This window comes from Teleopsis dalmanni, chromosome 2 (genome assembly GCF_002237135.1).
Source record: "Teleopsis dalmanni isolate 2A chromosome 2, ASM223713v2, whole genome shotgun sequence".
NCBI classification, from domain to species: Eukaryota; Metazoa; Arthropoda; class Insecta; order Diptera; family Diopsidae; genus Teleopsis; species Teleopsis dalmanni.
In genome coordinates this window covers 239,744,883-239,761,983 of record NC_051847.1, presented here as the reverse complement: position 1 = coordinate 239,761,983, position 17,101 = coordinate 239,744,883, and the positions used below count along the sequence as shown (strand labels likewise).

At 36.9% G+C, this 17,101-nt stretch overlaps 2 protein-coding genes and 1 pseudogene across 2 annotated transcripts in view; 2 read left to right on the top strand and 1 right to left on the bottom strand.

Moving 5' to 3' along the window:
• Positions 1 to 4,481: 4,481 nt before the first annotated feature.
• Positions 4,482 to 5,140, bottom strand: LOC119677097 (annotated as a pseudogene).
• Positions 5,141 to 11,813: 6,673 nt separating this feature from the next.
• LOC119677096 lies at positions 11,814 to 12,473 on the top strand. The gene has a single exon (XM_038088364.1). It carries the CDS (start codon positions 11,814 to 11,816, stop codon positions 12,471 to 12,473), a length of 660 nt encoding a protein of 219 aa, XP_037944292.1.
• Positions 12,474 to 13,578: 1,105 nt separating this feature from the next.
• Positions 13,579 to 17,101, top strand: part of LOC119677095 — a 12,250-nt gene continuing 8,727 nt past the window's right edge. The window contains exons 1-2 of the mRNA XM_038088363.1: positions 13,579 to 14,145; positions 14,190 to 15,368. Coding sequence (XP_037944291.1) covers positions 13,579 to 14,145; positions 14,190 to 15,368 — 1,746 coding nt within the window. The remainder of the gene's footprint in view (positions 14,146 to 14,189; positions 15,369 to 17,101) is intronic.

Sequence of the window (17,101 nt, the reverse complement as noted above, 5' to 3'; positions counted from 1 at the left end):
GCTGACATCATCGTCATCTACATGGGAAATTTAAGCGCGGTACACTCTAGTTCGTTGCACCTTATTTCCTTATGTTTTAAGTGTGTTAGACGTACGTTGGTACAAATACCGACTGGATCATTACCTACACATGTTCTCGTGCACAGAAAACTGTGGGGTTTAATCCCCCACAGTGGAAGATAGCGCAAATTTTCATGATACTGAAACCAGGGAAAAGCCTAGAAGATGTCAAATCATATTGCCCAATAAGTCTACTTCCGATCCTGCTGAAAATTATGGAAATGCTGTTTCTAAAGTGCCTTACACCGATTATCCAACAAAACAGACTCATCCCTGACCATCAATTTGAGTTTCGCCAAAAACATAGCCCAATAGAACAAATTCATAGACTTGACTGACATGTCCATAGTGCGATAGATGGTAAGTAAAATTGCACTGTGGCACATATAAATATTTCACAAGCTTTGATCGAGTGTGGCATGAGAGCCTTCTTTTCAAACTAAAACTAAATCTACCCCTAAATTTTTTCATATTTATTGAATCAAACCTCTCGGCAAGGTGTTATGAGTCGAAATGTTCATACTATCATAAGACATGCCTAAAAGTAGGCAGCGTCGTTTTGTGGCTTGCACAATAGCAGTAACCAAGGTCAGCTTGACGGCAAGAAATGCTGATTTTCGGTTTCTTGTTAATTGTGTCAAGCTGACAGCGACATTAAAATAAGTAATTAAAAGTTGCGATAATATTGAGTGCAACTTAAGTTATTGACGTTTTTGCTATTAAATAATAATTAAAATTAGGTAATGGGGGTACCTTGAAATTTCGGCATCCAGCATAGGTAAGACTTTTTATTTAAAAGACAGAAAACAGAAGTCAGTAGTTCAGTTGTGTTTTGTCAAATTGCGCTTTGACACTTGAGTTCTGAAAAGCCGAGGGTTCAGAAGACATAGGTTCAGAAGACATTTTAGTAGTATTTAATTGTCTTTAATGTATTAAGTTTTTAGTGGTTAAATACAACCAAGGGTTGTATAATAAATGAGAGTGACTAAGTTAATTATAAACACTTTTGTAAACTAAAATTAGAAATATATATTTGATAAGTGGAAAGATAATTTCATTGGAAAATCTTGACTGAAATATTATAGTCTGATACGGAACGTTGGTTTGCCAAAATTAATAAAACAGAAATGATATTATTCAAGCTAAATTAACTGTTGTTAAAATTTAATAGGTGAACAACAAAACTTATTTAACTGAGTTAATAACCACAGTGTTTATTTAAAAATTATATTATTTGTAATGTTATGAAGAAAAACCACAACTCATCATCAATTAAACCACAAGTTATTGGATTTCGGCATTCGTAAGGAACCCACAAAGACATTAATATTCTTCCTCAATTTAATACACTCAGGAAACCACAACATAATTTTTCATTAAGCATGATAACGAATTACAAAGAATTACGCTCATTGCATATATATGAATCCAAACCCTCTGGTTAAACACCTGATATTCCCCTTCAACACTTTTACAAGGCTAAAAAGAAAAACATCGAGAGACGTTTTAAATAAATATATGTAGGTCACACAATTCTATTTTCATTACATATGGATATGTCACTGGACATAGTCCATACGTGCCTTTCTGTTTTAGATAGTAATAACTATTATTACGATTCATGTTAATATATATCACTTATTGTCATTCATACCTGACATATTGTAATAAAATAAATGGGTTATAAAAAAAAACTCTCTTGCTGATTAATTAATCAATTGATTGGTCCCGATAATGCCGAGAGCTAATGGGGACATATCTCTCACTTTTTGCGCACTACTGTGAAAGATGTTCTTGCTGTCCCTCACCGTTGAACCATTGGTACGATGAGGAGCGTTGCCAAACCACGTGTACGAACAATATCGAGAAATGATAATTAAAGAAAGGTGCCTATTAAGACGGAAGAAATGAGATCAAGAAAGGCGCGAGCGAGAGGAAATCGAAAATGCGTAGAAACAGGAATGTTGCCTGTAACTTTTACTAACTGCCTGACTGAAGGCCTTAGGCCTGGAATTTTAAACTGTAAAGACGAAAATGGTAATTCGGTTGGAAATTATTATCTGGCGACAATAATAACAACTCTTTTTTTAGAGAAATGATCTCGATGCTCTCAATTGAAATGATTATATTGAAATTCCACCTATCCATAACGAAGTGCATGTTGCTATACACCGACTAAAAAACAACAAAGCGACAAGAACAAATGGCCTACCTGTAGAACTATTGAAGGCCTGCGGTGATGCGCTGATATTGAATATGCATCAGCTTATCTACAAAATATGTTTGGAGTCTCTCACTGTTGTTTGGTATGAATAAGTACTTTGGGTATATATTGAGCAAATAAGTTTTTATACTCACCAAAACAACTTAACGATAATATGGAACTTAAAAGTTAAGTTTTGTAGATTTAAGATTTTGAAGCGAGGTTTTGACTGGAAGAGTTGGTATTGTGATATTTGATTCATCAAAACCAATTCATTATAAAAACGGCGTGGTCTTTTGATAGACTTCTATAAGCTAAAATCATGTTTGTTATATTTTTGCAATTGTTTCTTCTTTCATTAATTAAATTTTTTATATCTTTTTGGCACCAAACGTGAAACAAAATATTTGTGAAGTGCATATTTTCAAATTATCATAATCAAATTATTTACTAACAATTTCAAGGCTAACGTTGCCTGCAAGTTATTCGATATATTCGAATATATTTTATGTAGTTCAATTTCAAAGCTAAAGTCACCCGTAATTTAATTGATGTATGCATAAGTTTTTTTTAAAGCTAATTCGTCGTTTTTGTTTCACTCCCGGTTGTTTACGGTTGTTTCTGCAATTACTTATGTTAGCTGCTTGCGTTTATACTTTAATTAATATTACTGCCGCTGCCAGCTAAATTAGCTCTGGATTTTATTGCTGTTGCTGCTCACTACTCTCACCTATGCTAAGTTTAAATAGCTAATATGTTAATATATGTAAGATATTATTGTTCGCAATAGTTTCCTTTAGAAGTTTTTTTAAATGTAAATAAACATGGCACTTTATTTGTCATATTTGCCATTCCCATTATTTTTTTATCTTACGCTCCGCTTCGGTACATTATTTATTTTCTCCGCCTTTCGCTAGTCAGCTAACTGTCGCTTTCTCCACCGTTCATGGTTGTTTTTCTGTGTTGTTAATTTGTTTGTTGTACCTGCCAGCCCAAAGCGACTTTGCTTTGTCCGTCGACGTTCATATTGTCTTCTTTATCGTCATCCGTTTCGCTGCTATTGTCCCCGTATGGTAACCGGCACCACATTTTGATCTTGTCGAATGAGTAGACATACATATACGGTCGCTAGGTCCTCTTGGAGTTAGGCAAATCGTTGACTACATATCGGTCTTTGTCAAGGACTTTGGTAATAATAAATGGGCTTATATAAAGTGACACGACTGTTCGTTTTATTCGGAGTATTCTGTTCGTTTTGGAGTAATACCAAGGCACTTTTCTTAAATTTCGTTCGCTGTAAATCGACTTTTAGTTTGTTCATCATTTACTCGTTCCGCAATCATTCTCGCGTATTTTCTAATTGATCGGTAGTCAGAACATAGTCATTATGTAAAGTTAAAACCATTGCAATTGGGAGTATATTATGAGATTGATAATAATATAGCAACTTGAATGGGGTGTATTTCGTTGTCGCATTCGCCATAGTATTGACACACCATTACATTCGTTGGTAACAGTACCGATAATATTGTTCGATTGATTGATCGGCATGAGCTTTTAACTACACGATTGTTAACGAAAATTGCAACAAAGTAAAACGCTCTATTTTAGAGGAACGTTATAAAGCACGGAACGTTATTTTTCAGTCATTCTTGTTTGACTCGTGCTTTGTGCAATGATGCTGAGTCCTGTTGAAACGTCCAACACCTGCGATCGAGACTGCTTTGTGGTGACCATTCAGCTGATCTCTCTAATAAGTAAACTCGATCATTTTGCTTGTTTACGCACTGCTCAATTACGAGTGGTGACTCATCAGAAAAAGCCGAATTCAGTCACACACCACTTTCGACCAATGAACCAACACTTTAGTACTTTAGCGACTTTAACTTGTTTTGCACATCGGCAAATAAACATTTTATTTTTCTACATAATCACTTTTTAGCTCGATACATTTAGTCCAGCGTTTTTCTAATTTTCTTATTCCCTCCAAATAAAAGGTTTTATCAAATCTCTCAAAATACGCATTTGTTTCGGTAATGACTTCTACATTCGACTCAAATCTCATACCGCCCAGCCAGGTTTGGAAACAGAAAATAGTCGCAGGGGATAAATCTGGAGAATATGCTGGATGAGGCAGTTAGTATCCCAATTCATGGATTTTGACCATCGTGACTAGACAAGTGTGCACACGTGCATTGTCTTGATGGAACAGCACTTTCTACTTCGCCGATTGCGGCCGTTTTTGCTTCAAACCAACGTCGAATCTGTTCAAAAGCTGTGAATAATGTTCGCCGGTGATCGTTTTACTTTTCTCGAGGTAATCGATGTGAATGACACCGCTTGCGTCCCAAAAAACTGTGACCATGACCTTGTTGGCTGGCAGATCCTGTTTGGCCTTATTTGGTCCACGTTCACACCTAGCAACCCATTGTTTCGATCGTTCGATCCATGTTTCGTCCACAGTAACAAAACGGCGCAAAAATGCGTTCGGATTACGGCTGGACATCGCTAAACACTGTTTTGAAGTGGTTACACGATTCCGCTTATGGTCGAGTGTGAGCAATCGCGGCACCCATCTCGCGGAGAGAAAATATAATGTTCACGTGTTGTTGAGATACCTACAACATGAGCCAACTTACGCACTTTCATTCTCCGATCATCTAATATCATTTCATGGATTTTATTGAGGATTTCCGGTGTGATCACTTCCTTTGGGCGACCTGAACGTTCGGCGTCACTAGTGCTGGTACGACTACAACGGAACTCTGTAAACCATTTCTTAACCATTGAAATTGATGGTACCGAGTCCCCGTAGTATTTATCAAGTCTTTCCTTAGTTTCAGTGATGGATTTTTCACATAAAAAGTAATTAAGCATTACTTCAGCACACGAAATTCACTTTTTTCCATTTTCGTAAAAATTCCATAGGTTGTCTGCTTTGAACGGCTATCAAACACCAGCTGAACGACGCAGCTAGCTCAAAATTAGAAAGTTGCTCACTGGTAGATTATTACTGATGCCAGCACTGTTGCATTTGGAGTAACTGCGCGGGAAATTCAAAAAGTCATTGACTTGTCAAACCGCCCTCGTATATGTAAAAAACGAAATAAAATTTAAAAATAAAGTTTCAAAAATGAATAATTATTTTTTGCAATTATAGGTAAGAAAATTTTAATTTACATAATTGTAAATAAAATTTTCATTTTCAGCCTTTTTCTGTGAATTAAAAGAAATTGAGTATTATGTGTCAAATATTTGTTAACAGTAAACTGGAAATTTTGTACGTACTTCCAAATATCGTTAAAAATTGACGAATTTTTGGTCTTGGCAAATATATAAAAATATTTAAAATATATTTATATATATAATATATTTATTTTATATTTTATTTATATTTATTATAATATATTTATTTATAATTTTATTCTTGAGTATTTTTATTATTATTTTTACGTATTTCTAATTATTAAAATAATAATTCTTAATAATTCTTTTATTATTATTTTTTTAATAATTTATATTACTCGTTTTCTTTCTTTCTTTTCTTATTTTACTAATTAATTAATTTTTCAAAAAGGTCTGAATGATTGTTTTCATTAAAATATTTCAAAAACACGAGAATAAATTTAATCAATTAATTCTCATACAAAAAAAAATATGCCTCCTCGACAATATAGTGGCTTGTATTCACGCCTGTCACTCGGAAAAAAGAGGTTCTATTACCCATTGAGGAGCTATGAATATAATTTATCAATTAAAAATTTGATTTTTCAATAATTTATTTAACTACTAATAAAGCGTATAGTGCTGTCAAAAAGTAATATATTGATAATTATAATAATAATAATATACCTATATAAAATAAATGAAACCAATTAAAGAATTTAATAATTTATTTTTATTTCATTATTTATAAAGCGTATAACGCTATCAAAAATAAATTTTGAAATTTTATGGTATGTTTTACTAGAATTTCCGAGTTGATGATTTGATTATGTATAAGAGAAGATCACAGAAGAAAGGTGTTATTTCTAATTTAAAATTAAAATGTAATTCAGCAATACTTATAATAAAATTTAATATAAATTTAATCAATTATTTTTATAAAATTATTTATAAAGTTTATACCGCTGCCTAAAATAAAGTTGAACACAAAATTTCTAAGTAAAATTTAATGGTATTATAGCATTTTTTCTGTACTTGAACGGAATTAAAAGCACAGAGGCTATGTATAAATTTGAAAATTATTTATTGTGTTCTGTTAATTTCCTTAATCAGGAAACTAGAAACTTCTTCTTGGAAAATAATTTTCTTAATAAAATTTTCCAAATTATGTATTGTCAATATATTTGAATTGTAGTCCAGCTTACTGTGATTATTGAGAATATCGACGGCTACAGTATGTTCTAGAATACTTTGAGTTGATGATTCAATAGCCAGAGTGAAATAAAAAAAAAAAAATTTTGTAAATATTCTATAATTAATTATAAGCGAGTACCTTATATTTATATTTATAAGTATCTAGTTAGTTATAGTAATTTTGTAATTAATTTTAATTATCTAATTTTAATTTTATATAACTGAAGTTATAATTATGAAAAAAATAAAAAATAAAGAACAAAAAAATCGTAAATAATATTTCATAATTAATTGTCAATTTTTTTTTTTAATCTTTCCTTTATTTATACAACTGCCAAGATTTGCCATATAGTATATATTTTACATAGTGGAAATTATAATAATTCAAATCAATATTAAATAATCATGAATTATTATATTGCTATAACAAATAAAATATAAAAGTACTAAGTAAGAGCGACAGTTTTCTTTTGTGGAGGGAAGCAAAAAGGTAAAAACATAAAATTGAGCGAAAGGGCTCAAATGCGGACGTTTAAAACAAGTAAGGGAGGAGTTAACACTTGTGGCTCGTCGAACTCGGCACCTGCGCTTAGTTTCATTAGCGACAGAATCATGCGATATTATTTGACCGCCTGATTGCTGCCAAGCGAAACATTATCTTGTTTGTCTGGAAAAATTCCCTTTGGCACGTTCACTTTTACTTAGACTACTAAACGAATAACAAAGAATTTGTCTTATATTTAATAAAATTACTATTTACTTGCTTAATGCAACATGAGTCTCACCTGCTCAAGACACAAGATCACAAATTGATTACGTAAGGATAGACAGAAGGCAAGCGTGCAGTATCTTCGATGGGCGTACTATCCGAGAGCCAACATCGACTCGGATTACTGTCCTGTTGCAGCCAAGATCCGCAAACGTCTATGTGTCATCGAAAAGGTACTTTAACAAGCACAACGAAAGCTAGACATCGAAAAGATTTGATCAAAACAGTTAATGGCTTTGCTACTCGATTCTCCCCAATATGTGGAAAATGAACCTGAAGAAACCGATATATGCGCATAATGGAACTACATCTCAAACTACATGCATACCACTGCAAAAGAGATGATTAGCTATCACCGTAGACAAAGAAACAGCTGTTAAGACAAAGAGTGTCAGGACAATTCCGCTTAAAACTTATTGTCGAGGACTTACAGAGACAAGGGCTCAAAGTCATAAGAGCAGATCGGAAATTTAAATGGAAATCAAAGGAACTATTAGACATGTTTCTGCTTACCTTTGAGTCTATTAAAGACATTAAAAAGGTTTACGGAATAAATAATATAAGCTATTATTGTCTCCATAGAAGCAGTAAAAAGACCAAACTAAATACCTCAGTGTAAAAATTGTCAAACTTTTGGTAACACAAGGAACTACTGTTCAAAAATGGCAAGATGAGTCAAATGTTCGGGAAAGCATCTAACAACGAGAAACTTTACCAAAATGCTGCAATTGTGGCGAAACTCATTCAGTTAACTATCGAGGATATATTGTAGCCCAAGAGCTACGAAAGATGCGAAACAAAACCGTTCAGAAAAATACCCAAAGTAGTAAGCCAGATAAACCCAACTCTGCTGCTACTGAATATATAAAAAATATGCCAGTTTCTTCATTAACACAAAATTATGAAAAACCTTCATATGCTCAAGCGCCAAAATCAAATAATAACTCTCAAAACCCTGCAGAGATTTCTTCAAAATTGCAGTTGGTACTTCAACTGCTACAAAACCACGAAAAATTTAATAAAGTTTTAGATTACGTTTAGATTACGTAGATTACACATTCTATTAATACAGATCAATATATAAACTTCTTTTCTAAATTTAAAAATAAATTCATGTCCATTGGGGTACGCGATTAACTACAACTAAGGGCCGAAAACTATTAAAAGCCATACAAGTCACAGGATATGATCTCTTATCAACTGGAAGCCCAACATATTGGCCGACTGACCCAGCGAAAATACCGAATCTGATTGACTTTTTCATAACTAAAATGATACCGAGAGAACTTTTACAAATAGAAAATGGATACGATCTCTCTTCTGATCATTCACCAGTGCACTTCTCTATTAATAAAAGTGTAGTCATAAATGAACCGAAGCCTTATCTAATAAATAGATCTACTGAATGGAATTACTTTAGGCTGCACGTTCAAAGCACTCTTAATCCGCGACTGAAGCGGATAACGAAGTTCTTCTATTTACCCAGCAGATTCAAAAATCAGCATGAATGAGTACTCTTTAGTTCTCTTAACACGAGATTAGACCAATCCTTCAAAAAAAAAATTGATAAACTAATATGGGAAAAAAGGAAATTGCGCAAAAAATGGCAACAAACACGATCACCAACTGATAAAACGAAATTAAATAGTAAAACTGCACAACTACGAAAACTTATCAATAATGTTAAAAACGAAAAACGCTCAGATTACTCGCTGTGAAAAGCCGTGAAAGCAGTAAAATAACCTATAAAACATAATCCTCTTATTAAAGCAGATGGTACAACATGGGCCAAAAGTGATGAAGAAAAAGCAAATTAATTCGCAAAATTTCTTAAGGCAACATTCTCACTAAATGATGATGGAAATAATCTTCCTACTTCTAACTTAAATGCATTAAACGAAGCAATACAACCCACTTCGCAAGGGAAATAAAAAATGAAATAAGAAACATGAAACTAAAAAAGGCTCCTGATTTTACTAATTCGTTTTTGCGTAAATTAAACTATGAAGCATTAACGCTCTTTAGGGCACACATGGTAGGCACCTTGACATGGTGTAGGGGCTTAGCTGCAGGTAAGCTTGCTGATTAGGGGTTCCTTGCTCATTATCCAGACAGTGGACGGGAGGCCTGATGCCGGTTCGGCTTGTAAGTACAACAAGGAACTACCAGTAGTCATGTTGTCCTATAACCTATGTGTATACATGTGCGTCTTTTTGTTTATATGTGTGCTTGAATGTAATTAGAGTAAAGGTAAATTTGAAGGTTCACTAGATTTCTGGGGACCAAGGTTTCTGATTAATGAATGACCGTGCCCAATAATGAATGGTACTGCTTGAGTGTGTCTTAGAACGATGAACTCCAGATACCTGGCGACCTCCGGTTTCAATTAGCCTTGTCAAAGTACAGGGAGCAATGTTTCGGACGACCGTCCTCTCCCCTAGAGTCGTAGGAATATAAATAAACTCTTTATATAAAATAACATTTCATAAAACAAATAAGGAACTAGGCATCAGTTTCGAAGACGAGCTTCTGTCATCAAGCCAAGAATTCGTGCGAGTGGCAACTGACATTGCAGATGATGTAGGTAGTAGCAACAGCACTACGCCTATTCCCGCCATTACTGGAAAATCGGCAGACAATAAGCAGATAATAAGCCATCATGTATCCTAGCTAGGAAATGTTTTAATGCCTTTGTTGGCTAACAATGCTCTTTCATACACAAAAAATGAATAATGAAAAGTATGTCTTACTGGCAACCCTGTTCAAATTAATATAATAAAAAAGATCAGTTTTGATCAAGATTCTCATTAAGAAACAGCGTGTGTTTTTTGTGTAAACTTTTCGCTGCTAGTCGTTTTTTTACCGGGAAAAATTCTTCTTTCTCGATACAATCTTTCTACGTTCACAGTAGAGTGAGTATGATCTAATAGCTGTGAAAATCGAATAACCAGGCGAACCTAATTTAATTGTGGCTTCTGTTTACATGGCGTATGATAGGTATGCTCCTCCGGAAGAGGTAGTCACGCTAGTACACAGCAACTCATCAAAAGTCATTCTCCCGCTAACTGGTTGCGATGCCAATGCGAGGCATACGCTTTGGGGCATTTCGGAAACTAACAAGGGTGAGACGCTAAAATACCTCGCACATCACTGATATCTGCCTGCCTTAGTTAGTAACTGTGGGTTTACCATGTTATCGCAAGCTGTGACACGCCGGACCTCTTTATCCCCACACTCGTGGGACCTATATGGATCTTAAAATAAATAACTTAAAAAACTAGCAGAAACACATACTGCAACTCAACTGGCAAATCGGGTGGGGTCTGATGTCCAAAGCTGAAAAAAACGCACTGAGAGCAAAGAAGCTAGCAACAAAACCAGTTGTTTGCTAACTAAATCTATAACGGGAATTCCGGTAGGAAAAGAATGTTAAAGGCCTGTGGGCTCGAAAGTTGCACCAAAAGAGGCAAACCACCACAACCCTCGACAAGCACTGGACTAACGTTCGGCTCGGACTCAAACCCTCTAGAGAGCCGAGCAAGATAAGTCGGTCAGGACTCACACTATTTAACTGTGTAGACAAGGAAGCAGCCAAATTCATTCACAAGGCCGCACCTAAGGTAAGTGGATGTGAAGGCGTTGAGCTCATTACATGTATCGGGAATAATATACTGGGTATACACATGATGATAGTCTATTTCCCAAGAGCCAAAGGTGTCAACACGGAAAAGCTGCTAAAACTAGTCATAATGCAAACTAAGCCATCAAAACCAACGGTTATAGGATATTCAGCTCCATCCCAGTCCACCTGCATAAGGGACGAAGGAACAATGAGAGGAGTAACACGGCTAGGGAAAACACCAGCTGTAACTGTAACTGTTGCAGAACAATTGGAGGAGAAAGTGACTAGGAGTAAAAAAATGAAGGATATCAGTGTGCTACCTCACGAGAGTCAGGACATTGACACCCTAGATCTCTCTCTACTAAACTTGACGCCCAATGACGACTCCGTCAGAACCTTTCTGTCACACATTGACAATGATCTGACAGAAAAAAGGAAGGAATAACCACTTTATCATCAGCACTAAAATCGCCCAAATAAACCACTATGCAAAAGCTGCATCGGCAGTTATTGAAAAGGTGACGCTCAAATCGAACTTAAGTGTAGTGCTGGTCCTAGAACTCTGGATACACAGACAATTTGTGATGTAAGATGTAACAAACCAAGAGTCTGCAATTTATTGAACATTAAAATCAACTTTATCTATCTTTCAGAATTTCTGTCCAGGAACCTCATTGCTATATAAATTTTGTTTGAGAAATATGTAATGTAGGCAATACACCAACATTTGTATCTAACTCACGCAAAGAGCTCCTAGATATTACTGTAGAAAATACTCGAGAGTATACAGTGAACCATCTATGTCTAATCATAGAATCCTAAGGTTCGACATTACGAAGATAAAGCCAGATGATGAAGAGGTGGCCATCCGGTCCATACGTAAAACTAAGAGTGGGGCTGTACTTTTAGAACTAGGAAAAGGTGGTAAAAAAAACGACTTTTATGCCGAATTAAAAGGAACAATGGGAGAGGTAGCAAAGGTAACTGAATTGAAACCCCGTGCAAAAATAGAAATCCGCGACTTGGATAGCCTTACAACAGATGATGAGGTAAGAGCGGCAGTAAGAATTGCACTCCAAGAACCCACGGAGCAAATGGATGTAAAAATTTCTGGTGCAAATACCAGAGAACAACGGAGAGCCTATGTATGCATATCAAGCCAAGCAGCTAAAACACTTCAAAAGACGGAACGTATTCGTATGGGCTTAGTAAGATGCAGAATAAAACTCTTGCAAGATGTAGAACGCTGTTACAGATGCTTTGAAACAGGACATCTTCAATACAATTGCAAAGGACCTGACAGAAAAGGTCAAGGCCTATGCATTCGATGCGGAGAAAGTGGACACAAGCTGAAAGAGTGCACAAGGCCGCCAAAATGCTGCATTTGCGCAAGTAAAGGATGCATCAAGGTGGACCACATACCGGGTTCCCATAAATGTGAAGCCAGCAAAAGAATATGAGAATACTCCAAGCAAATATGCATAGGAGCAAGACGGCTGACGCTCTGCTCTCCCAATTAGTTCTAGAACGAAAAATCGACGTCGTCATCATAAGCGAGCAATACAAGAAAAGTAGTAGCACAGGATGGTATGAGGACCACACTGGAACTGCAGCTATCTGGACGCCATCAAAAGGAACACTTAACGCTGTGAATAATGGAAGCGGGGAAGGTTTTGTATGGGTGAGGACAAATGACTACACTGTTATAAGCTGCTATCTAACACCCAATGACACTATTGGTGAATTTGAAAACAAACTCCATAATATAGAAGATAAGGCTAGAGAAATCGGAGGCTCCCTAATTATTGTAGGGGACTTCAACTCTAAAGCAATCGAATGGGGTTCCACGACGACAAACTCACGCGGTCGACGAGTACTTGACATGGTGTCTAGATTGGGGCTTACAGTAGCAAACTTAAGTTTCGCTACAACATTCAGAAGACCCAGATGTGAAGCCACAACTCCAGATATAACACTTGTGTCGGATATGTTTTCAGGAGCACTCAGAGACTGGAAAGTGCTGGAGGATTATACCGGCAGCGATCACCAATATATTGAATTCAAGATTACACTGCGGGATAGCGCTGCAACAGATTACCAACCTAGCGGTACGCGGAAATGGAGGGTGGACTGTTTAGATGTACCATCTCTACTTGCTGCTATAGACAGCAGGGTTGCAGATAGAGATCCCTTACTAAACTCGACCACACTAACAGTATACACCATGAATAGCATTCTACAAGCTTGTAATGTTTCCATGCCAAAAGTGAGAAGATCAACCCGAAAGAAAGCCGCATACTGGTGGACCAGAGGACCAGAGAAGCCGCATACTGGAGGTGCAGGCGAAAGCTGACCAGAGCCCGGAGAAGAAGTACTGCTGAAATAGAGGAGGTGGAGTTTAAAATAGCTAAGAAAAATTTGAAAGAAGCCATAAAACAAAGCAAAAAGGCGAAGTGGGAAGAACTAAGAGAAGATATAAACAACAATCCATGGGGCACCGGATACAAGATTGTAACTAAAAAGCTGGGTGCCAGACAACCCACCCCGTCACTAGGAAGCGAAAAAATGAAGGAAATAGTTGACACATTATTCCCGACACATGAGGTGCTCCCAAGCAGATCAGATGATCTCCTGAGAGAAATGCCGCCAATATTTACTCTACAAGAGCTTTTTGCAGCTGCTAGCGCGCTAAAAAATAATAAAGCTCCGGGGCCAGATGGAATACCGGCTGAGATACTAAAAGTGATTGCTAATGAACGACCACATGTACTACTAAAAATGTACAATGCTTGTTTAATGGAAGGCAACTTTCCGGAAATTTGGAAGAAACAGAAACTAACTTTAATTAGTAAGGGTAAAGGCGACCCAGAACGTGCTGAAGCATACCGACCACTCTGCATGCTCGACACCGCTGGAAAACTCCTTGAAAGACTGATCAAGCCTCGACTTACAACAGCAATCGAATCAGCAGGTGGCTTGTCACCGAGACAGCACGGTTTCAGGACAGGACGCTGCACGCTAGGTGCAATAGAAGATATAATTACGGCAGTAAAGACTGCACAGACTGGTAACCACTATTCGAGAAACATTGTCTTGCTTGCAACACTTGACGTACGAAACGCGTTCAATAGTGTAAGATGGGCTGATATTCTCAATACACTGGAAAACAAGTTTAGAGTACCACGCTACCTGATGGATATAATAGCTATTTGAAAAATCGCGTGCTAGTCTACGACACTCACGATGGACCAAAAGAAAAACAAATCACATCAGGAGCAGCGCAAGGATCAGTTCTCGGACCTGAGCTGTGGAATGATAATTACAATGGCATCTTAGAGCTGGAAATGCCGGAGGATACACATCTGGTGGCATTTGCAGATGATGTTGCAGCAGTGATAAAGGCAAGAAATATAGAAGAAGCGCAACGAAAGCTAACCATGGTAATGATACGAACACAGGAATGGTTAGAGGATCACGGACTCAAACTCGCCGCGGAGAAAACAGAGTTGATCTTTCTCACAAGAAAGCATATACAGCTAGAAGTTGAAATGCGAGAATGCGACAAAACTTTAATGTCGCAAAAAACAGTCAAATATTTAGGCCTTCGACTGGATTCCAGACTAACATTCTGGGCTCAGATTGAGGAAGCGGCATCTAAAGCGGGAAAAGCTACAGCAGCATTGAGCAGACTTATGGCAAACATAAGGGGACCCACACAGAGTAAAAGACAGCTCCTCATGGCTACGGTAAATTCCATTCTTCTATACGGAAGCGAAATATGGGCAGACGCACTACAAGCAAAATACCGAAGAAGAGCGTTAGCGTCAGTGCAGCGAACAGCAGCTCTGAGGATATGCTCAGCGTATCGCACCGTTTCAGAAGCAGCGGTTCTCGTGATTACTGGAAATATTCCTATTGACCTACAGGCTCAAGAGCGAAAAACATGTTGGCAGGCAAAACGAATGGGAAACAACAACACCGGCAAGCAGTTGGTAAGACGCAGAACTATTGCAGTATGGCAGCAACGCTGGAACTCAGATAACCGTGGACGATGGACTGCAAGGCTTATCCCAGATCTAAAAACCTGGCTAGCAAGAGACTTTGGCGAGGTTAACTACTACCTCACTCAGTTTCTGTCGGGACATGGATACTTTAACAGCTATCTCTATCGCATGCGCAAAGTAGAGTCACCAAATTGCATATATTGCGGAGCGGAGGATGATACCGCAGAACACACTTTCTTTGAGTGCAATAAGTGGTTGCCCGAACGAGAAGCACTTGCAATGCAAGTTGGTACCTTCACTCCCAGGACGGTATCGGGAAAAATGATCGAAAACATAACAAACTGGGATCGCGTAAAAATGTTTGCTGAAAAGATCCTGAGATTGAAAAAAGTAGACCTTGACAGAAGACAGCTGGAGTAAAACAGATGAATCACACAAAGACGAAGGATAAGGTTAATCACCTTCAGCAGATGCGGGGCTGATAAGGAGATAAGGAGATGCAGGACGCAGGTCACACCGATGGAAGTCTTAGATGACTAATAGAGACCCTACCTTGAAGTAATACTAACGTAGTCCCGGGGTAGGACAAGGTCTTTAGGAATGAGGGGGAGTTGGTTTAGTCCGTGCAAGTCGGACACTCACTTTCCAGGCCGCCGGATTGTGGTCAGTGCGCAGGCATTCCACTCCTCCTTGCCGCAACCAAAAAAAAAAAAAAAAAAAAAAGGTTCGACATTGATTATCAAAAACATGCGAAGAAATTCAAGAACAACAAATTAAAAAGCCTATAGGGAAAATCTATATGCAATTTTGTTCAATTAGGACTAGAAGATAACCTAGAAAACCTCAATGGTGCTATATTATATGCATATGAGGATAGCTCTCTCAATTAAGCTCGACTTATTCTACCAAGAATGTGCATTGGTGGAGCAATGCCCTAAAAAATCTAAGAAACACTGTCAGAGGACTATTTAACTAATCAAAACAAAGAGGATATTATTCAGAATATAAGTAACAGCTTACTCTGTATAATAGAGAGAATAGGTCCTCAAAACGCTGAAGCTTCCGAAAACTCTGCGAAAGTATAAAAAGCACAAGGATACCTCCCTTGCTATACAAGGTGCTTTCAAAAGGCAGTAGCCTTACTTTCACCAATCTCAAGCGAGAAGATGGAGGTTTCACCGAAGGTGAAGAGTAAAAGGTACGACTGCTTCGTCACCAACTAAATAACACGATTCAGGATAGCATAGACAAGACAGCATAGCAACTTACACTTTCTTAGACATTGAAGGACCCTTTGATAATACTTCAGAGATATCAATGACACACTTTCACACTGGATGACCAACATGCTTCGCACCAGGAGAGCAGAAATTTCAAGCAGTACTGGCAATGTTTTTGCAAGTGGAATATTATCACTTCTAATGTGGAGTATGAAGTAGATGATCTATTGGTAAAACTGGATAGGAATGGGTTCTAGGTTCAGGGTTACGCCGATGATGTTGTAATAATCTGCAGAGAAAAATTTGAACATACTCTGTGCGAGAGGATCCACTTAGGTTTAACACTAACAAAAGAATGGTGCAATTCAGTTGGGCTGAAAATAAATCCAGCAAAAACAACCAATTCTTTATTTACAAAAAAATGCAAAGTAAAACATTTTAAATCCATTCGCTTAGATAGTTAGAAATAAAACCAGAAAAGAAGGAAAATTTTTTGGGTATAATCTTTGACCAAAAATTACAATGGAAATATCATATCTAAGAAGTCAGAAAAAACGCAAGCATTGGAAATGCATCTACAAAGATTAAAATAAAGGCATCGATCAAATCTCGTTTTACCACTTTTCAACTTCTATTGACATTCTTTATAACATTGCATATTGTTTATTAAGCGGATTCTAAAACAATAATCTTAACTTAAAATTTACCACCAAATAATTACTTTGCTGTCAAACAATTTGACAAATAAAATCATATTGATCTACTGCTGGGCAACGAAACTTGTTTAGTGTCCTATTAGTAGATCAAATAAAATATGGAATTGGATTACTAATAGGCCTTTTCTTTTGTAAGCATATGAAACAA

Coding starts and splice junctions, on each gene's coding strand:
- LOC119677096 (XM_038088364.1), top strand. CDS start 11,814: ATGTCTAATCATAGAATCCTAAGGTTCGACATTACGAAGATAAAGCCA.